Here is a 22,726-nt window from a genome sequence, read left to right on the forward strand (position 1 = left end):
CAGCCTTCAGCAGATGAGAAACACTTGTCAGATGAAGCTTTACAATCCCATTTGAAGTATTCTAACAGGGACACTCTTTGAACAGCAAAAAGAAGTAAACCAGTAAAGGCAAGAGCTAGGTTTAAAGTCAGGACTCCAGCTGTTTCGTACCCCTAAGGAGGATCACAGATCTTAAGCTTTCTGACAAGATTTGGGAAAAAATGCCACTTTTTATGCGGAGATCGGGGACTGCAGCTCTTTTGATCGTGCAGAATACTGCTTCTGCCCTTAGTTATTCCCAAAGTTACAATCAGGCCAAAATGAGATGAGAATAAGAAGTTACAGATCAAAGTGATTCCTATGAAGTTTGGCATCTCAATCTGTTAAGATGGACTGAGGCCAACGAGTGCTGCTTCTAGATTCTAGAATCATTCTTTTGTCTGCTCATGACCGAGTTTAAGCACATCTCGTTCCCAAGACATGAGGGTTTAGGATAACTGAGGGCTTGCACAGTAATCGGACTTTAGTGTCCAGATCCTGCAGTCTCAGCACTGATCTTGTGGTTCTTTTTCCTGCTGCAAGATGCACTCCTGCAACCAAAGCAGGGTTGGACTGAAGCCCTGTTGTGTTTGCTGCTATCACAGCTGTTAGAACAACCCCCACGTTCGGCTTTGTGTCTATCCCATGCCAACTGCTTAAAGCTGAAGCAAACACTGGAAGCAAAACAGGCCTTTTTTTATGCACCTAAAATAGATTTGGTTTGTAAGTTCGTTATCAGTTACAAAAATGCAGTTAAATTAACTGGCCCCTGTGCTAACCTTGTATTTGGACTGTCAGCTTTTGGGATGAACGGCTGAGTGCTATTTCATATTTAAATAAGCACTAGTGAGAACATCCCAGATTTTGATGGGTCTGATGATACTGGTATAGAAAACCCCAGTATGCAATCCACACATCTGATTTGAGAGGGTGAATTCCAGCATTCGGATCTGAGAAGAAGAAAGGCAAATGAGACACAATAGAACAACCTACCTTATGCATTTGCCAATGTTTTTCCAAAGTGGCCGTAGTGGCTTAGGGGTATGGAACGGGGTGGACCTACATTTCTAATCATTCTCCTCCCACATTCCTGTTCCCTCCTTTCCTTGCATCAATTCTGACACTTACCTGACAGCAAACAAATTCTGAGGGGAAAAGGAAATCACTAGTTTTCTGCTAGTTTAGCAGCCAGGAATCAGTGTGGAAGCAGTAAAACTGCCTTTTTTTTGACAGCTGAAAGCTGTTGGTTTGGTTTCTTTCTTCTGAACCACAGAATGGTTTGGGTTGGAAGGGACCTTAAAGCTCATCCAGTTCTACCCCCTGCCACGGGCAGGGACACCTTCCACTAGAGCAGGTTGCTCAAAGCCCTGTCCAATCTGGCTTTGAAACCTTCATCCCAAGCTCCCCAAAGAGCTAAGGAAAAGCAATGGAAAGCTCAGCTCCCTCTAGTGATTAGCTAAGAGGTTTCTGTGACCTTCAGAGGGCAAGCCAGCCTGCCCCTTCCACCCAGAGCAGGCACTGCTGGGCAGCTCAGGCAACCTGGGACACGATCTGCCGAGCTCCCGCTTAACAACATCTAACGGAGCAAGCAATGGGTGTCTGGTACCTATGAAGCTGAGGGCATGGCAAGGGAGAGATGCCATCTGTAACCATGGTACCTTTCGTGGTAAATCCTGCTCTCCAAGATGAGGAAGCAGCTGTCTCACCAGGGCAAGGTAAAACAAGCTGGAGAGTTTATAAACAGGAAATCGCAGTGTCTAAAGTTGTGTTTAAAATTGTGCATCCCTCTCCACATACACCTGAACAAGAACTACTTTCTTCCTACTAACATAACTAGCCCTGCTTGAAAAGCTACCGAGTTTCAGAGTCAAAAGATGCTCTCCTCTGCAGGAGAGTCAACTGCCTGAAAAGCACAGGGAATGGGGGGAGAAAACCTTTCCAAATACTGACATGTTTTGGATTTGAAAACGTTCAAGGTGAAGAATAACACTTTCTGTAAAAAGAAATCCTCCAATGAAAGAAAGATGAATGAGACCTATCATCATTTAAAGAAAAAAAAATTCTCTGTGAAAAAAGGGGAAGTGAATTACAATTTTTCTTTTAAAAGCCAATTCCAGAGAATTGAAGTAAAAACCAGATAGATAAAAGGCTTTCAAGGATGCCCAGATCTGCCTGGGCATCAACTGCTTTGTCTCTTTCCCCAACAAACTTTCTCACTCAATGAACAATGAAAAAGCACATTAAAAATGACAGCTCTGGAAAGACATCTTAAACCTCAAACAGGAGCTCAGGCACTTGTCATAGATTAATAGAATCACAGCACGATTTGTGTTGGAAGGGACCTCAAAGCTCATCCAGTTCCAACCCCCAGCCATGGGCAGGGACACCTTCCACTAGAGCAGGTTGCTCCAAGCCCCTGTGTCCAACCTGGCCTTGAACACTGCCAGGGATGGGGCAGCCACAGCTTCTCTGGGCAACCTGTGCCAGCGCCTCAGCACCCTCCCAGGGAAGAAGGTCCCAAAGGACCCATCTATACCAGAGGCATCACTGCCTTGGGTCACCAGTGAAAACCATTTAAGGGTAGAGGGTGGCCTGTAGGAACTACGTATGTAAGCTAATAGCTTGGTTGGGGTTGTGGGTTTTTTGTTTTTGGGGGGAGAATGGGCTGGTCATGGTTTGGGCTTTTTTTCTTTCTTTCTTGTTTTTTTAGCTCAAGCCAGTTGACATGGCTGGAAAAAGCAGGTTGGTTGTTTTGCCTGCCCCTAATTTCCCAGGTTATCATAGAAAGACTACACCTCACCTTAAGTACGATAGGCTGGCATTAAAATAACCCCTTTAGTGCAGCCAGAGAACAGGCAGATGGCATTGTGGGAGGTCACCCATAGGCAATTTACAGTCTCTGCTGGCACACATATGGCTAACTCACTTGTCATGTACTCCTGTCACTGCCTGTAGCTGTCAGTAGCCTCTGTGCCTACCGAAACCTGAGGAAAGGAGCTAATCCAAGAAATTTGTTGCCATGGGAAAGTTTGTTTCCACCAGGCCCTGAGAAGATAATAAAAACTTTCATCCAATCTCCCCTAATCAGTAAATGCAGTTTATTCTCTCTGAAGAAATTTATGATTCAATTTGCAAGAAGCAAAAAGCAAAATCAAGCCAGTCCGTCACCGCCTCAGGTAACAAATGCTCGTACCAGGCTACTCAGATGGGGAAAAAAATCCTCCAGAGATGGACCAAAAAACCACAACAGACAAACTTTTATGTGTCCCTTTAATAAAACACATTTGCATAGGTATCTTACAACTTTGTTTAAAAACAAAGATGAACAATTGCCTCATGCGAAGCACAGCCTGCATCTGCATGTTCTAACAACCACCCCAAACATCAATACTCTAGCTTGAAAAGAACAGCAAGAAGAGATTTTAAGGCAGCACACACCAATACGTAGCAGTTTTATTAGTTCATTACATTAAAGTAGCATGACCCTGTAGCAGCTCCCAACAGCACTACAGGCCACGGTTTGTCGGCATTTACAGGTGTTGTCAACCCGACTCAAGAAAATCACACAGGGATATGATCTGACAAAGCATCAGGATGGCATAAATATTCAGTTATTAGCATGTACCTTTTCTGACAGAGCTTTATGCCTTCTGCACTCCTAACAGGAACGTTATTAACACTGACAATGTGACAGCGCTTTGAATGCTTCCACAGCCCTTCATCATCACTGACTACCTGCACACCCCAGCCCTGCAACTGGGTCTGGGTGGTGGCACAACTGTCCTGCACAGATCCAACTGCCAGATCAGGAGCTCAGCTCTGCAAACCAAGCTTTCGTAAAAAGCTTCTGTAGGTTGTTAGTCCATTATCCAAACTAGACAGTTATAAAATTAGGAAGTGTTTAGTAGCTGGTTTTGTGCATTTACAGCATCGTTTACATGCTTAGTCTCAGTTACAATATGGCCCCTGTCCTCGCTGGCCCACAGGAAACAATATTAAGCAGTATTACACTGTAGGCAACATTGTATTTTGCCCTCCTGGTTGGCTTCCCTTTTAACTGTTAGCTCTGAGCAACATTTAGACTCTCAGCCCTTGACTGGGGACCACCAGTTCAACAAAAAACTATTTTCCACCTTGTCCTTAGTTCCAAAGCCAACCTTTCTCACCCTAATATAGGATGAACGCTCCAACACTAGTTTTACAACACTAGCTGGGATGACAGCTGAACTCATTTTATGGACTTTTATCACCAAGAGATTGGATTGCACACAACCAGAGAAAAAGTACCATTTCTAAATCAGACTCTTTTTTTTAAAGAAAAAGGTCTGATTTAAGTGCAGTTTCTATCAGTGACACCTCTTCATTGACACAGGACATCGTTTATAATCTTGCCCTAAATACACCCTCAGCATGATCTGATGTATGCATTCAATTCTCTCTGCACCAGTGTGCAATGGGAGAGCAGAGCTCTTGGGTGACAGTGCTTGAGCTGTGTTAGACAGACGTCTGTAGTAGAGATAAATACTGAAGGTGGGCTATACCTCTTTCAATCAGCATTATTAAGGTGTATTATTACTGTTATCTTTACTATTAGAGAATTTAGAGCATACTCGGGTAAATACTGAGACATGAAAATGTAACCATGAAAGCCCAAAATGCTTCATTTCAATACTCATCAGTTCAAACTGAGAGGCAGCTGTTCCAGTAATTATCAATGCTCATATCTATGTACGCAGCAATAAGGCTACTTGTGTGACACTTCACCTAATACTACCCTAAAATTCAATTGTATCAGTTAATAAATTGGGTAGAATGCCAGCCGGTTTTGGAAAATGCCACATAACTATTTCCTGGAACATCCTACGTGGGATGTGAAGTTGGTTTTAATTTTTCAGACATTAGTAGCAATTTGGTATTTAAGGAGAACTCTGACTGAGCATCAGGAAATCAGTTTGGCTCAAATCCCACAGGTTAAACCTTTTAGAAATGGGATAATTTGTAAGATCACGCCATTATTAAACTACTGTGACTGCTTAATGCCACTGGAGTAGCATAACACACTTCAGCCTGTATTAAACTGGCTTTCAAAGTCAGAAATTCAGAGAAGGCAACTCAGGGTGATGAGCATATTTTAGTAGAAATACTTAAAATGAGGTTTCATACGGAAATGAAGTCAGCTAGAACACTCGAGGAAATATATAGCACATTATTTGCCTACAATAACATGATTTCATTCTATAACAAAATACTGGTCTAGACAAAATACATCCAGAATAAAAATCCATTTGTAGCTTTGTGTAGGCACATTGCTGTAGTCCATATTGCACAAAAGATATATCTCTGAACTAAAGGGCACATATACATTATTTGATCAAATATATTAAATACATAACATAGAACTTTTGGAGAAAGGCTTTTAGACCTCTGCAATTGAACTAACCTTTTCCTGATAGTACCTTCACATCATTCATTCATATATATACACATATGTATATGTACGTATGTATGTATAGAGTAAACAAGCAGTGTTTTGTAAACATTTCTGATTGCATAAGTGACTTTTGCTGTTTCATAACCAAGTTCAGGAAACCAACCAAATTAAAAACCATGTCTACTAGATCTCTCCTGTTGTTACAGGAGCACAGAACTATTTAAACAGACAAGTAGTCTGCTATTAAATTAATCCTTTTATTTAAAGGAGTATCAGGGTTGTAGTCCTGAAGTCCTGGTCTGTCTCTCCTTCCCCCTAGACTGCTAGAACATGGGCACCCTCACTGCACCACGCTGCTGACGTGCCACAACTGTACCTTTAAGGACCACTTTTGAGCTGAGGAGTGTAGTTCCATTTCTAAACCCAAATGCTCTGCCTTCAGCTCCAGGTGTCTGTTAGTGTTTGTTGTCTGGCAATACCTCTTTACCGAGATTACCTACGTATCAGGCTGCTGATTTATTTAAGAGAAAGAGCAGCAGCAGCAGCTTTCAGATAGTATTTATTTAAGTCACTGCAGACCATAGCCAGATAAAACTATCCAGTACCATTAACTATTTAATGAAGAAAAAGGGCAGGGAAAGGGTCTAGTAGCACAGAGTGTAAGTACTTACTGCAGAAACTAGTACATGTTTGTGGTTTCCTAAAACTGAAAGCAAATTTGAATTATTGTAATAAAGTATTTAAAGGAAGGAGGTTGTTTAGGGATAGGACAAATACAGCCAAAACAACCTGAATTCCTGCTATAGTACTACTGTGAAGGAAGATTAAAATATCCTCCACTCTATGCTTAATTGTACTTTCCCCAGTTAAAAAGGGTATTAAAAGGCTGGATGGACCACACCAGATCTAAATCTTAGATCTTGTAGCATGTTTGTAATCACAGTGACTATCAGCAGCAGAGACAGGTAGGGTTTGTTTTCTGGATGAGTCTTGCAGGCTGCCAATTTTAAAAGCTCAATATGCAAGAGATTAAATCAAGTCCATTAGAACAGTAATCAGTGAACATTTTAATTCTACAAAGTATGTACATTACAACATTGAAAGAACACAACTGCCCGTTCAAAACAGCTCAAACAAACTGTGCAAATAGTGGGTCTTTGTGTGTCTGCAATCCCACCATACAAATGATAACTTGATACGCATGCTAATGGTCTACGATTATCAATACCAAAGGAAAATACTAAAGGAAACAAGAATGAACAGCAGTGAAAGCCACACAAAGACCCACTATCCTTTCTGTTTTTACAAATCAACTGTAAGTGTAGATTATAAGAAAACCCACAAAAACCTAATTTCTTGACTGGATCTAACGTTCAAACGAAGCAAAAGGATTGTGTCAGAGAAATGTGAGCAGGGCTGGCCACCCTGCCTCCACGCTACAGTCAAACTTGGATAGTGGGTCTCTGAGGTGCTTTCACACTGGAAGACAACATTGGGTCCTAAAAAAAACAAAAAAAAAATGAAGGATAAAATGAACATAAATTTGAAGAGTGAAACATATGAGTTCTATGGACAAAGACAGAACAACACCAAAAAGGTCAGAAAGGAATGACAAACATTCAACTTTCTGAAAACAGACATCATGAGCTTCTACTCTTGCATTTTCATATTTATAAACACACATAGTACCCGTGACCAGCCATCACTGACTCTGAAAAACACTCATAGCTGATTGACTTGAATACACTTCCTTCCCAAGGAAGACTTCTGTTATGTAGGCTCGACACAAGGTCAAACCCTAGGGATTTTTTTAAAGGCAACAGCAAAATTCCCTGAGATTTCAACAAAGCCAGGATTTCTCCCGAGAAACTTGTAACAAGACATTAGAAAATGAGATACAAACTGAACTTGTAAAGAAAAGTCACACTGGAATTTACTCATATTGGCACACAAAAATTAACTTGTTTGACTCTGTTCAAAGCCTGAAAGGAATTAAAACCTTGTAATATGTGTCCATGTAGCAGGATGTACCACATGACTCAATATACCCATCAGAAACCAAGGTCTACATGCTCTGGAAGAGGCACTGCTACATCAGGTTAAAGGCAGATGTGTGACATGGGCTGCAGCTGCGCATACTTCATGGGCAATCCGGAGACTATTCCAGACCCCAGGATTTCCACCTGGAATCTTTATCAAGCCTGACTGACATTCTAAAACTGCAGAGTAGTTTTAGAAATACGAAATGACCGTGTTCACTGTCAATAAGGGATTGATTCTGTATTTGATCCTTGGTAAAAAGGGTTAAATTCTGGAGCTGTTGAGTAAAATATTAGAACAAATTAATTATCTTCACATGTTAAAAAAAGAATGTGGACTGGCAACATGTGACACCTCAAAGCCATTGATACCACAAACTCTTACTCCATCATCATAAAGAGAAGTTACTTGGCAATAACTAGGGAACTTCGGAATGTGTTGTCCATATACAGACACAAATACACTTGCCACAAGCAGGTCTGTTCAGAAGTTGTTTTTCATTATCAACACCCTTGAAAATTGGACAGCTCCACTCATGAGACAGTGGTGGACAAGAATTCTAATGATCTTTTGTGCATGGAAATAAACTTCTGGAAATACAGATCCTTGCTGTTGAAAGGACAGGATCTGTCTCATGTCTCTAATGTGTCACATCTACAAGTAAGGTTTGGGGAGGAAAAAAGTTATGTAGATCTAGTGGTATTACTATGAACATCAAGTTTATACCCAAGGAAATTCACACCATCATCATACACATGTGAAGAATAGTCTATGAAGAGAAGATCTGTTTTCAGCCTAACTTTTGCCATTGCACTGGCAGAAAGCACAGCAGGCAGGTTTAAATGGGGGAAGAAGGTGCTTATCAGGCTATGGGGAGTACCAGGAGCTCACATCTGAACACCTGAAGGGGTAACTTAGATGCCTGAGGAAATGCAGCAATGCTGGTGCTAGGCTAAGAAAAAAAGAATGAACAGAAACAATAACTATATGTACATTAGAGTAAAAAGAACTGGTACATCATTCACCTCTATGAAAGACCAGTCTTGCAAAGGGAGATAGGTACCTCAGATAAGATGAATTAGAAACCTCTGCACACTGAGCATAGGTGCGTCCACCTGGCTGGGTTGTCCAGCTCTCAGCAATAACATCTCTGACAAGTGAACTGACCTCTAACACTGAAAGACATCCAGCAACCAAGTATGTAGCTGGAGCATCTGTCTTGCCTCCATCCAGGGTACCCAAGAGGAGAAGATCTTAACTAAGGAAAATGCAAGGACAAGGCTCAGACTGGTCGCATGGATAAGACAAAAAATTGGAAAAAAGCTATCTTGCTGAAAAAGCCAAGAAACAAGGAGGGAACAAGTTTCTAAGAGCAACTGCTTAAGGCAGACAGACTGGGTGAAACAGAAAACTTCCCTCCAGACCAGGCCGTTGGGTGGAAGTTGAAGTGGTAGATGCAGAACACCTCTCCACCTTACACAGCCCTTGGGTACAACAGGGAGAAAACCTGGTAGACATGTCCTAGACAGGTACTGGCAATACACAAAAGATCTGACTCTGAATGGCTTGAGCAAGCACTCAGCAGAGATCTATGAGATGATGCACATTCCTTTACTTTAAATCTACCCCTATTTATATTTTGAAACCTCCTGTGTATTTTACTGATTCTTTATGATTACTTTTGCACAAGTATTAGAATAAGGACTATTAAAATGTCGTTTAAATGCAAGTAAGTCTATCCATCACCACGGTCACTGAGAGCATCACTCTCAAGTATTCTGTGTTCTGCAATCACCAGAACACAATCGTATGTAAGAGACCTGTTCACAGACTTCAGACACCCTTAACTGATTCTATTTCTTTTTCCTTGTGGAGACCCAAGGCAAGGATGTGCAGCTATACCAACAGGAAAAGTGATCTTGTTCACACAGTTTATTCCATTCAGAGCTATTTCACCAACCCAAGAGAAGAAACACCCTACTGACCTCAGTTCCCTCTTTGCTAGAGAAGTTTGCCATTACAGCTATAACTAGTAAGTCTCAGGTAAGACACTGGCTATAAAGATGCTCCATGTAACAAGAGTTTACATTTGAAGCAAAAGCAGATCTTTCCTAAGCTGCAAACCTATTTGAGTAAACCAGATGTGTCTGCTCCCTTTCAAATACCATTTACATTTGACCATTGAGAAAGACAGTGGAAGAAACTGCTGTTCTTCAACAAACATTACAATACCCAGATTAACAATTCTTTAAAATACAACAGTGCATTTTTAAAACTATATTGTCATATGTCTAAGCTGGTCCCTAGAGGGCCACATCAACATTTCTACAGGACAATTGCTTAGTGATTTCTCAATAATACTAGTGATAGTAGCTGCACTATATTTAAGAGTGAGCAGAAAATAATTTAAGGAAATCCAAGGAAGTTTGGAAGTTCAGTCAGTACATACTTAAATATCTCTCTGGTTATGGAAGAGTGGTACAGCACCAGCTTACTGCTAACAGAATTTACTGGCTCACACTGCACCATATGAAAGCAGCCCAGGTGAAACCTGTGTAACAGTATTTGCACAACTCTCTGCTTGAGCTAACAAGCCATGCTGGTTTTGAGCAGGCTCTGGACTTAAAGCAAGACTTTCCCTGAAGTTTCCAAATGTGTATGTTTTAATATCAGAAGAGAGTGGCAAATCCCAGTGCAAAACTGATACACAAGTCAGCTCATTTGAAATAATCAGAGAATTTAAAACGTATGAAATTCAACATATTCTTCATTCACCAACAGGAGGATTTTGTTAAGCAAGCACCACTAGATTCGCTTCACAGCAAACAGACTACTTCTTAGACAAAAGTTTAACAACCAAGTATGGATGACCTGGTGCACACCAGCTCATCTGACTGCTACTGCCTGACCTTTGCCAATATACTCTCAAAGGATAGTTCTGTTCACACAGAGACACGTTGATTTGGATGGAAATACTTTTACTCCACAACTTTGCAATCTGAGAAGAAGCCTAATGACAAATCAGCAAATAATGAGAAAAACTTAACCATCATATCAAAGGTTTCCAATCACAACTTGGCTCAGCACTGCTTTTGTTGAAAATGAGTGGTGTATGTAAACTCCTCACACTGAGCACTTTCAGCCACATAACTCTATATGGTAACACACCTGGTGTGACAAGCTAGTATCTCTATAGTTTTTGAAAATTCAGAAAGTTTTAATACTCAGCCAGAATCTTAATTTTAGAGCCCATCTGGATTTAGTCTACACTATTTATTCAAAACTGAGATTTCATAAACAACAACAAGACTTTCAAAAAATCATTTTAATGATTTAAATAGGCGTAATCAAAAGAACATTAAGTTCAATCTAACTGCAGAAGTTTTTGATATCACAGCCACACTGGCCGGAAGCATTAAAAAAAATACAAGAAAATAAAAAAAATCAACGTGTTACCAGAAATGCAGGCACAGATGTAATGTAGCTAAAACCTCAAGAATTCTACCCAGGTACCACAATAAGCCACCCAAGTTAAATATTTTAACTTTTCAATCCAAGTAGTACCTTCATCACAGTATTTGTGAATTCTTCTGTAACAACACAACTATGTTGATCAAATCTTAAGTACAAACTGGTCCTACACACTACCTATAGACTAGTAAGAGTGAAACTCAACCAGACTTCTGGATGTGTGTCTTTACACTGAGAAAACTACAAATGATGGCTAGAGGAAAAACAGCAAGTGAAGGGACAAGGCTGTTATGTCAAAGGAGCATCAAGATATATATTCCCAAACCCACTGGTGGCATGGGTTGATATAAAACTTGGTTTAATCACAGTGCCTCAGGATGAAAAGCTGAGGGAGTAATAATGGTGGCAGAGAGGGCAAAAATAAAAAAGGGGTGGGGGGTGGGGGGTCACCAGAAGCCTTTACTGTGTTTATGTGCAAAAAAGGCAGGGAAAATTGAATGTCAGGTAGGTGTGCATTCTAGTGTTCAGTTCTCAGCCTGCTGCTGATAATTTCCAACTTAACCTATGTTTTCATGTGTATCTTGTTTCTCAGATTGGATGAGAGCTAGATTGCTGGGAGCCAGGACATGCATATTTACCAAAGGATAGATCACTTGCTAATGCTAGAATCTTTTTCCCATCCTTTCTATGCTTATTTTTACTTAACTGATTGTTTCACTGTAAGTTAAAGATGACTACAAGCAGACACTTTTTCTTGTTTTATAAAACTTGAGCAAGTTCTAAAGTGGAGCATAGTATGCCTGCATCGATTCCCAGTCTCTGTCAGTTATCAAACAGCATCTTTACTGGAAGGGGAACATTTATCAAATTTGGCATTTTTAGCTCACCTGATCACTCTTACTATCACCCCCTGGCTGGTTGGTAACGTGATGGTTGGTTTTATGTTAAATAGAAAAATATTTGAAGTACTTAGTACGATACTGAAGTTATTTAAAGAAAGAGTATTTAAAGTACCACTAAATTCAGCTGATGCCTGGAATTCCAAATTCCAAACACAAAGAAGAATAACAATGCACCTTTGAAATAAAGTAACAAAATTAATAAAACATAAAAATTGCTTACACTGCTGACTTGGATCACAATCCGTGGTCATCTTCACATAGTTTGAGGGGAACAGACCTGTCACACCGTTGATTTCTCCTTGCCACCAGTCAGCATCATCTTTGTTCAGTACATTGATAAGCTGCCCTTTGGAGAAACTGAGCTCGTCTTCATTGTTGGCCATGTAATCGTACATTGCTATCACTTGACACACTAGGAAGAACAAAAACCAAAATATTAGAAAAGTTACACAGCTATTAAGAACGTGTTTTTTTCTGTGTTTTACATAACCATGGGAAAGAAACAATTTCACATACACTGTTACACAATGAAAAAGTGCCACATGATCTGATCTTGACGTAGAACTATCTTCCCTTTTCTTTTTTCTTTCAATTGGGCCAGGCAGTAATCTTTAGTTCTACTTTATGTATCTGCGCACTTACATAGCGAATGGATTCAGTTAGTAGAGTGTACACCTGAATCCACTTCTAAACACTCTAAGATATAATCAAGCATGCTTCTATCTCTTCTACGGTCTTAGAAAAGAAAGTGAGTTTGATTACCTTACAGCTGATACTTGTGAGAAAAACATGGCAAAGGAAAAGGAAATGTGCATTAGCTAACTGTGAGCTGCTAGTTTAGTTGAAGGGAAGTTTGGTCCAGTAATACCCAGGAAGCTGTTGTATAAGCAATTCACAGCTGTGGAGAACAGCGCAATTTAAGCTTGCAGAACCAAAAGCGCTCATTTTCTGTTAAATCATCTCATTTGTACCTGGCCATTCAAATGGGAAAATCTAGTGAAAATTTGCTGCTTAGTCTCCTTCCCTAGAAGGAGCAGTACATGTAATTCCAAGGTGTTTGACAAAGATTGTTAGTTTTCTGTAAGATTTTTGAATAAGGAGTTTCCAAATGAGAAGAGTATGGCTCTTCAGTGCACTCTGCAAAAGTAAGAAGCTCTTGCCATAGAAGACGGACTGCTCATCCTCATAGATTTCTGGATATAAATACCTTCGTATGACAAGAGTTTCTGTTGTAAGGTATGTAGCCAATAGTATATGCTAGGGAGGGACCTTATGAAGAATTGTTTTGATTAAGAAGTTGTGAGATTTTACCTTTCTTGGGCAGAAATAAGAGCTGAATGGTCAAGCCTGTCAAAAGACCCAGGTTCTAACTAGGACTTCACCTTCCACAGTGACACTATAATCAGATATAGCCATGTACTGGGTTTGGATGGGAAGGTTTTGGTAGCAGAGGGGCTACAGGAGAGGCTTCTTTGAGAAGCTGCTAGAAGCTTCCCCCATGTCTGACAGTCAGTGCCAGCCAGCTGCAGAATGGACCCACTGCTCGCCAAGACTGAGCTCATCAGCAACAGTGCTTGAACCATGACAGCTGTATCTTCTCTCTCCTGTTCAGCTGAGGAGGGCTGTGACAGAGTGGCTTTGGTGGGTATCTGGTGTCCAGACAGGGTCAACCCACCATATGCCATTAAATACAGTATTACGCTAGTTATGTAATTCAGACTAGTAGCTGAACAACTGAAGCAGTTTCATAAAAATACTCCAAATTAAATATAAAGCTTTTTCTGGTTGTTTTTGTTTTGTTTTTTTTACCTGAGGGAGCAGCAGATGTGGTTCTTTCACTGCTTGGACCCAGTAATTTCACGTGGCTGGCAGGGAACCATCCTTTCTGTCTCTTTTTCCCTCTTGCCTATAAATGTTTAAAATGGTTAGAACACAACTGAGAAATTAAATAGACTATAGATTGGAAAAAATGCAACAAATATGTCACACAGTTATGCCAACAAAAACCAGAAAGTCAGGATTCCAAAATAAAGCTGCACCCTAATATGTTCTGGCAACTGTGTTCATCCCAAATTTTCCAGTCCAGCTAATGATTTCAGTGCACAATTTAATTGTGTGGCTCAAAATTTGCTCTACAAACATTCCACTTACGTATCATACCAGGAATGTCTAATGAGATATCCAGAACAGAGGTAACAATTATCGTAAGCTACTTTTGAAAATCCTGACCTAAGTACCTGATATCACTTCCTACATACAACAGCATGAGAGACTTGGGAAAGATTTGTATTTTTCAGTGTTTTCTTTTTTAGTCCTATAGGTAAAAATGATGTCTGCACGCACGGAAGAAATAAATGTACTTCAGAGCACACACACAAAACTCTGGATGTAAAAGTGAGCACAGATTTTAGAAACACCTAACTGCAAATTGAGGTCTACTACAAGGAAAAAAAGAAACTCAAACTATCAAGAACTGACAATCAGGGATCACAGTTTCCCTTTTCCCACATTGTTTTTTAATTGTCTTCTATTCTTTGAGGCTTCTTCCTGAATAAGCACTGGGCTTACTCTTCTTCAAATACAAACTATTCATACTTTTGCACATGCTTTGAGTAAGCTTTCCACTGCTGTTAATCCACAGAAACTCAGTGCAGCAATTTCTTGACTTGCTCTCCTCCTATACCTGTAAAGCAGGCTGGTTTTAAAAACAGTTGTATCAGTCAACTATCATCAACTATGATACCAAATAGTTGTATCAGTCCCGATCTAACTGTTAGAGAGGGAAGATAGGCGTTAACAAGAGTATTCACTCAAAACACGAGTGTGTGAGACTGTAGAATATCTTGGCAAAGGCCAACAAACTGATATTAAAAGGACTGATATTATCGTGCTGAATGTTCAAAATCCCAGTATTGGAAATAGCAATCATTACTGGAAGTAACATGTTTAAATTCAGGGTAATGTTGCAGGTTCAGCTAAAGCATAACAAAAAGACATTATAAGATCATGATTTAACTTTTTGCATTGGTTGCAAAGATGAAGGCTATTACGGACAAGATTCATAGGGCTCCAAAAGTCAAAATATGAACTATGATTTAAGAAGAATGTCATGTAACAGTACTCTCAACACTTGGGACTAGAAATTCATCACTAGGTGGGGAAAGGAGGAAAGTGGGATCATCAACTTTCACTAACTTCCAACTCCAACTTTCAAGAATTCCAGTTCTTTCAATAGAATAATTTTACAATATAACGTTTTAACCAGTTAAATCCTAACCAATTTATTAACAGTCAACAACCCTCTTCCCCCTCTCACGCACACATTCATTGACAGCTTTACTATTTTCTGTGACCAAAAAGCCCGCCCCAAACCAACAAGAATCCCCAGCAACCCAACTTTTAAATAAAAACTTTTTTTTCCCCTAAATACGGTTTATACGAAATGAAAATAGATTTCTAGCCAGCTTTTAGAACGCTACACTTGGGTGTTTTCTCAAATTAAACCCAAGATCACCTCCTTGCCATTCATGAAGTCACAATTATTTCTCCTTCAATAACTACCTGCAACTCTCCTTGCCACCATCCACTAGCGTTTTTCTTCAGAATAAGTATCAGCTGTCCTGGGGCAAGACTAAGCTGTTCAGTTCCAGAGGCAGCATAGGCAGTAGTAACCTGAGCAATTTCTGAAGAGATAATATACGAATTGCACTTGTTAATAAGAACATATATTAACTGCATTTTCATTACAGTAAGAGCTAGATCCACAGAAATACCCAGGTACATATCTTGCAGCTAAGAACATAAACCCACTATTAAAACACTGCTATGAACCTAAATGCTCACAGTCACTTACGAAACAATCCTAAATGTTAAAAAGTTACCACACACTTACCGGGTTTCTTATTTATTGTTCCAGTTTTGCCAGCATTACTAGAAGCCTACAAAGACACAACAATCAACTTTTAATGTGCAATAAATACAGCAGAGTTTACACCAACTTTAAGCATGTGGACAGAAAAACACGTGAAGATTTTAATTTTGAGCCTGTATTTAACATAACTGTCAAACTCACTTCTTGATCCTTTGGTCTGACATAATTGGAGGGGAAGATTCCAGTTCTGCTGTCAATGCTCCCAGTCCACCATTCCCCTTCCTTCTGGGTCACTAGGATTTCCTCACCTTCCGTGAATGTCAAGTCACCAGGCTCAGAGCTTGAATATGAATAGAGCGCAACATACTCTGTGCAAACAGCACATACAAAGAAGGAGACAACAGTTTTAGATAGGAGGGTTAAAGTAAATTAGATGCAAGTAAAAGTATCTTTGATGCCAGTGTTCATCAGTGTGTTCCTAACACGGATCATGTCTTCACAAGTCTGTGAATCAACCTAGCTACTTGCTTGATTGTAATCACATTTCACCTCATGCCTACAACTTTGAATTACAGGTACACAACTTGTGTTAATTTGGCACAGTAAGAGTTACTACCCTGTCGTCATCCCCGCAGATCAGCAGAGGCCTGTACACCACAGCTTGAAAACTCATCTCTTGCATTAAACATTCCACCCTCCCTCTGTGTTCCACAGCAATCATGCATATTCCACACCTAAACCTGATTAAAACCATTCTTATCTAACACAGCAAAAATGAAAACACAAGCGAAATTAAAATATAATTGGGGAAGCATGGAGAGACACCAGATTAAAAGGCTTAGAAAGTGCTTCCCACAAGTTTTTCTCTAGTAATGTTTATCTACTCCCTACGGATTAAAAGCGGCCAATCCACGCTCAGGAGACTAAAACTCCCTTCTCATGTCTCAACAGTTTAGCATAAAACAGTGGAGAACAGCAGGAAAAGAACTCATGGGTATGAGACATATTTCAGTTTTCAGAAACAAATTAATGCTTGAGCAGTCATAAAAACAAAAGAAAAACCCAGGCCTATGCTCAACCTGAATTAGTTATAAGCTTTACTTAAGCTCCTGTTTTATAAATCTCATATCAGTAAATCAACATTTGCACTGTGTCTTTTGCACAAGCATTAAGGCCTGCTCAGAAACCCATCACCTATTTAAGCTTATTCACATGCCATGAAGTAGAAACAGACTGTATCATTAAGTAGCATATTTCATGCTGTCTTACCCTCTCCTGCTGTGTAAGACTGTGTATTAGGCTTTTTGTTTACAGCTGCATAAATAGCTTCTGGTCTGCAGAAAGAAACAAAGGTTTGTGTAACTGGAAGGCTGATCAAGCACAGATCTCTTTATTAAGATAAGACTTCGATCATCTCAATGTTGGTATTGCCTCTGAATTAACTGCAAAGACACCCCTGACAAACAGTGACAGGTATTACTGATATTTAAGATAAATGTCATCCAAGGCACACCACTTAAAAAAAAAATATGTGACGACAGTGATGAAAGATGAGAAGATATATTTGCAAATTATGCTAATTCAAAAGAAGAACAAATTCAAGATTTTGTCTAAATTCTCTCATTCTAGAGAATTTTTAAGAACTTTCACTATAACATATGAAAAGAACAACTCACACACAATGGTGCAGCTATCCCAGCAGTTACCTGACTTTGAATTATTACCTGAACAGTTACCCTACAGCATCGGAATAGATGTAAACATCTTTTCAAGTAAAGAAAAATACACTACTTCTGCAAGATGCACCTTACAAACTTACAACTATTTGTAGGTCACTTAAAAATTGACACCTTCAGAGGCAGAATGCAGCTACACTGCGAGAGAGCTGATTCGGTATTGAACCAAAACAAAGTCTGGCACTCGACGAATAATCAAACACCACTGATTTCTCACAGCACTCAGCCTTGAAGACTGTCTATTTACACAGTAGTGAGCCCGGCATTACTTGGCTTGCCAGAATGAAGTAACAGAAGCTTGAAGTGGCATGGTTTAAATTGTAAATGGTATTTATATTGTGCACTTTGAAGCAGTGCAAGAATTTTGCAGTCTAAACCACCTCTTTTTGTAAACTGTTGAATAAAACAAAAAATAAAAGTTGCACTTACTCCTCTTTCTTGACTTCGCTCCCAGGTAAAAGCTTGACATATGATTTTGGAAACCAACCCCTTCCTCCATGTACCTCTCCAAACCACCAGTTTTCCTGCTGCTCCAGGACAGTAATGATATCATTTTTTGAAAAATTCAAGTGGTTATCTTTTTTTGCAGTCCAAGAGCAAAGTGCTTGTGCTTTTAGGTTCTCAACAGGCTGCCCCTGTTAAGACACAAGTTGAGATGTTGACCGACCACACTACCCCAAACTGGTGCAAGTGTTAAAAAACAAACATTGATGTACCCTTTACTGAAGTTTAAGCAAGTGATGGCTTGATATATACAAGCTGCTAACTGAGGAACAATCAATTCTGTTTCTTATTTGTTAGAAATATCTTCTGTGTCTAATTACAGGTGAAAATTATTTTAGAATTATGAAACATACTGTATGAGTCTTTTTGCTCAGTGGTGCCTGGAAACATATAGAATTATGTCAAAGCGCACTAGTGGAGCATTCAGACCAGCTTCTTTATCCTTTAGCCTGTTCAGTGCACCTTGTATAAGAAAAGTTGTGTTTTGGACTGTTTTTTCTTTAAATCACTTTCATTAACATGAATCTAAAATACAGCAAGTTCTCCACTTCCACACAATATACCTGCCCATGAATGGGTGAAACAGATCCAGGGGACACAGTGCGAGTGAAAGCTGATTTCTGTTGCCATGCTGTATTAACATTCAGGCTAGAAAAAGGGATGTTTTGGTAATCAGATTCTTCTGCAGATTTACTTGGTGAAAGTGGTCTGAAAATTGAATACAGGCATATTGAACATATTACAATTTTTATTTTAAAATTACCCCAAGCAGAATAACATTTTTTTAACATACATAAAACATATTCTAAACATTGTGAAGCAGACTATCAAATACTTAAAACTAAAAAAAAAAGCTAAGACTTTCGGGTAGGTTCTTCAGTAAGTTTTCTGCATTTATATTGAAACCAAAACCAAACAATACCCACGAAAAAACAAAACAACTGTAAAAAAACCCCATATCACCAAATGAAACTATACACCACATTATGTCTTAGCTAAATTTAGAAAAAGCAACTTGAACACAAACATTAACAAAAACTCACTCTGAAGCAGCTGAGGTAGTAGATAAAGATACTATGGGAGGAAGTAAGGCCTTCTTAGGAGATAAAGATTTTTCTCCTTCTGGTATTTTTTCTACATAATTGCATGGAAACCAACCAAAATGTCCTTGAAAACTCCCATAAAGCCAACCAGGCTCTCCCACATTTTTTTCATCAACCTATGTACAGGAGGATAAATACAAAGAAAACACAATTAACAGCATGAAACAAAAAGGGTATCTTTTAATCAGAGGGTCAGCACCTACTAGCACTCTGAACTGAACAGCATGAGAAGCACTCATACTGGATCAGCATTTTCATTCTCTTCCCTTCCAGAATGGAGCTGATTTTGCCCTGTTCAAGGAACAGGGTGATGACACAATTGCAATGATTTAGAGACAGGTAGAGACAGGCCTCAAAGACATCATATTCCTTCAAACAGGTCCCAAACCTGCACACCGGGGATCATGTACCACACCTGGAGCCACTCTGGCTTGCCAGAAATGATGGTGGTTTGTGTTCTGTTTTGTCAAATTCAAAGCCAAGAGGCAGCGGCTGGCGAGCCCAGCAGCGCATGAAAACAACTGCTGCAGTTCTGCTTACAGATGTAATTAACTGCCATTTGACTGCACCCAGAACACATCCAAGAATTCTGTTATTTACTATATGATTAAGCACAGAGCATCCTAAAACATTCATAGCAATATTGAAGTCTCCACTATGCTACAAATTAGCAAATTAGTCAAAATTAGCTAAAAATTACCAGCTCATCAAATACTATCACCTAGTTAGCTTAGTTGAGGACTGGGGATAGGAGGAGGAGGCAGCAGCTGTTAGCCTATTTCTAAAATAAGTTACCACTAGTTAAATGACACAGTAATATCTGAGAAGGCAGCCAAAACAAAACCTTCTTCTTTTGTTCCCCTTCATGCTTCACTGGTATAGAGAAAAAAAAAAAAAAGGCAAATAAATGATTTAACACTGTTAAACGGAAGGCTAATACTTGAGAGTTTTAATAGTTTGTACAACACTGCTTTGTAAATTCTCCTGCATCACCTACATATATTGCTTATAGTCCGAATGAGGAGGAACCATACGTACTTAGATACACATATGTGAATTGTACTACCATGGTTGTAAATCAGTTTTCACAAGTCCACCTGAAGGCACATGCTTTCAAAACTGCGTATGCTGACAAGTGATGTAATTACACAGGTTCATAGCATCACAGAATAGTTTGGGTTGGAAGGGACCTTCAAAGGTCATCTAGTCCAACCCCGCTGTAATGAGCAAGGACATCACCAACTAGACCAGGTTGCCCAAAATCACATCCAGCCTGGCCTTGAGTAGTCTCCAGGGATGGCACATCTACCACCTGTTTAGGCAACCTGTTCCTGTATTTTACCACCTTCATCGTAAAAAATAACACATTTCAACTAACTTCTGTTAGAAGACATTCCCAATCTTATGGTCCTGCAGTAATATTACAGATAGCATATTCAGCTGAATCCAGAAAAGTGCTACAAAGATGGACACAAAATAAACTACTGTATGTGTCTGCCTGAGGGACCAGCCAACAAGAAGCAGAAGTCAATGTTAACAATACATTAGAAAACAGTATTAAGATTCAGAAGAACTTTTCACATCTACTTCTTAAATAACTACTTTTACTTTAATTCAAATGCCATTAATTACTAATTCATGCCTCTATTTACTATGTTCATATTTCAAGCAGACACTTAAAGGCCAACCTGTACGTATACAATAAACTGCAACAACATATGATTCCTGATCTACTAATTCTGGAAAGCTTACGTTTACCATTCACTATTGTTATTTTAAGCTGAATCTCAACACATCTAGGATACGTAAAATCCAAAGAAAAGATTTTGGGTGAACTAATCCTAATTTTATTTGTTTAAAAAAAAAAAAAAGCAATCCAATTTAAATTTTGAGTAAGCTTTAAAATGTATCAATGAATGCTTTTGACACGTGAGACCTTGTGTATCTCAGGGCCGAGGAAGGGGGTGGGATTTCTGCAAGGTAAATGTGAATGGCAAATCTTACCTGAATTATATCCCCAGTATTAAAGCTCATCTCATCATGATTCCTTGCTTCAAATGGATATAAAGCTCTGTAATTTACCAAGGCAACTGAATTCCTAGACTCTGAGACACTAAATGCAGTGCCTGAAAGAGTAAGAAAATTAGTTACCATTTTAACTCAGCTAAAAGACATGCACTTAGTTGAAGCCCCATCATTCTAAACAACAGGTATGAACATAAGAGAACAGTTCTTGCCCCCAGGCAAGTATCAAAGGAGGTCACCAGCTACAGCAGGTCAATGGGATACATGAAGTGTAAGACTTTAACCTGCAAACCACAGTAAAAGGCACTAAAATACACTATTTTCTGAAGCAAAAAAATGACACCTTTATCTTCTCATCTTTCCTTGCCAAAGTGCTCTGGCTAAGCCACTGCTCTAATGTAGTCACATTTAACACAACTATAATTATCCAAGTTGAAAAGATACCACCATTGCAACAGTAAAGGTTCAGTAGCATGTGTGAAGGTTTTACTTAAGAAACCTAAACCAGCAAAATATCAGTTCTATTTTCTTTGCACCTCTGTTCTCCAAGCCTGTGATTGACATTGCTGATGTTTTATGAGGTATAGCTGAAGTGTGCAAGTATCTTTCAGCACTGTTGTAATTTGGTTCTTGCTGAACTCGGTGACAAAAGTGGCTAATAAAACCTGACAAGAACTAATGAAAGACGGAACTAGTCAAAAATGCCTTTAGCAAAAATATTGTTAAACCACTATTTTTCAAAGTCCCACAACTCCAGTTAGGTCCTACTGCTGTTTCCAGCATCTGTGATTTATTGACCAGGATCACTGGAAGATTTGTAATCAGTCACAGGTTACTTCTACGAGTTTTCAGTAGGTAAGTTAACAGGATGATTTAAAACTAACCAAAGACATGAAACATTGTTTCTTTTTTTCATTTTTTTAATACTCTTTTAGACAATAAGCCTGCCATAGTGTCACATTAATAATACTACTACATTTAAGCATGACAAAATGCTTAGGAAAATGAGAACGATTAAAGCAAAAATCTAACAGACTAAGATTACCTTCATTTTTCCAGGGTGGTTTAAGACTTTTACCCTCTGTTGGTTTCAAGAGATCTGCAAACTTCTCAGTTATGTTTAATTTAGAAGTGTGTTTCTCCATCTCTTGAGAGTTGGTCACTTCTTTTATCTTCTTTATTTCTTCGTTCTGCTTACGCCTCTCCTCAGCTTCTCTTGCAATTTGTTCCTGCTTTCTTTTATCTTCTTCCAGTTGCCTCTGCCTTTTCTGTTCTGTCTCCCTCAAAATCGTGGCTTGCCTATTTTTCTCTTCCTCTGCATAAAACTGTTGTTTAAAAACCTCATCAGAGCAATTGCTTCTTCAGCTTTCAGCTTTTCTTGAACTTTTTCCTGCATTCGTTCTTCCTCCAATCGCTTCTTTTTCTCTTCCTCTTCCCTTCGGATGTTTTCCTGCCATTGGTTCTCCTTCTCCCATTTTGCTTTCCTGAAAGAAAGGAATGAGAGAAATGTAGGAGAATGGTCAGATAAAAATGAATGAGATTGTGTTCATAGAGTAATAGACTGCATTTGTCAGTAAAACTGAGTCTATGACATTGACTACTCTCCTCTCTGGGCGATAAGCTCT

The 22,726-nt window shown here is 39.3% G+C and overlaps 1 protein-coding gene across 1 annotated transcript in view; it reads right to left on the reverse strand.

The window, feature by feature from the left end:
- Positions 1-22,726, reverse strand: part of ITSN2 (intersectin 2) — a gene marked incomplete at its 5' end in the record, with an annotated part of 39,576 nt that overhangs the window by 11,023 nt on the left and 5,827 nt on the right. Inside the window, 12 exon segments of the mRNA XM_010019079.1 lie at positions 12,083-12,274; positions 13,672-13,768; positions 15,424-15,545; positions 15,755-15,800; positions 15,935-16,101; positions 17,003-17,067; positions 17,899-18,104; positions 18,537-18,681; positions 19,017-19,192; positions 21,081-21,202; positions 22,147-22,440; positions 22,443-22,585. Coding sequence (XP_010017381.1) covers positions 12,083-12,274; positions 13,672-13,768; positions 15,424-15,545; positions 15,755-15,800; positions 15,935-16,101; positions 17,003-17,067; positions 17,899-18,104; positions 18,537-18,681; positions 19,017-19,192; positions 21,081-21,202; positions 22,147-22,440; positions 22,443-22,585 — 1,775 coding nt within the window.

The sequence above is a fragment of the Nestor notabilis genome, unplaced genomic scaffold (assembly GCF_000696875.1).
Source record: "Nestor notabilis isolate BGI_N333 unplaced genomic scaffold, ASM69687v1 scaffold16017, whole genome shotgun sequence".
Classification (NCBI taxonomy): Eukaryota; Metazoa; Chordata; class Aves; order Psittaciformes; family Psittacidae; genus Nestor; species Nestor notabilis.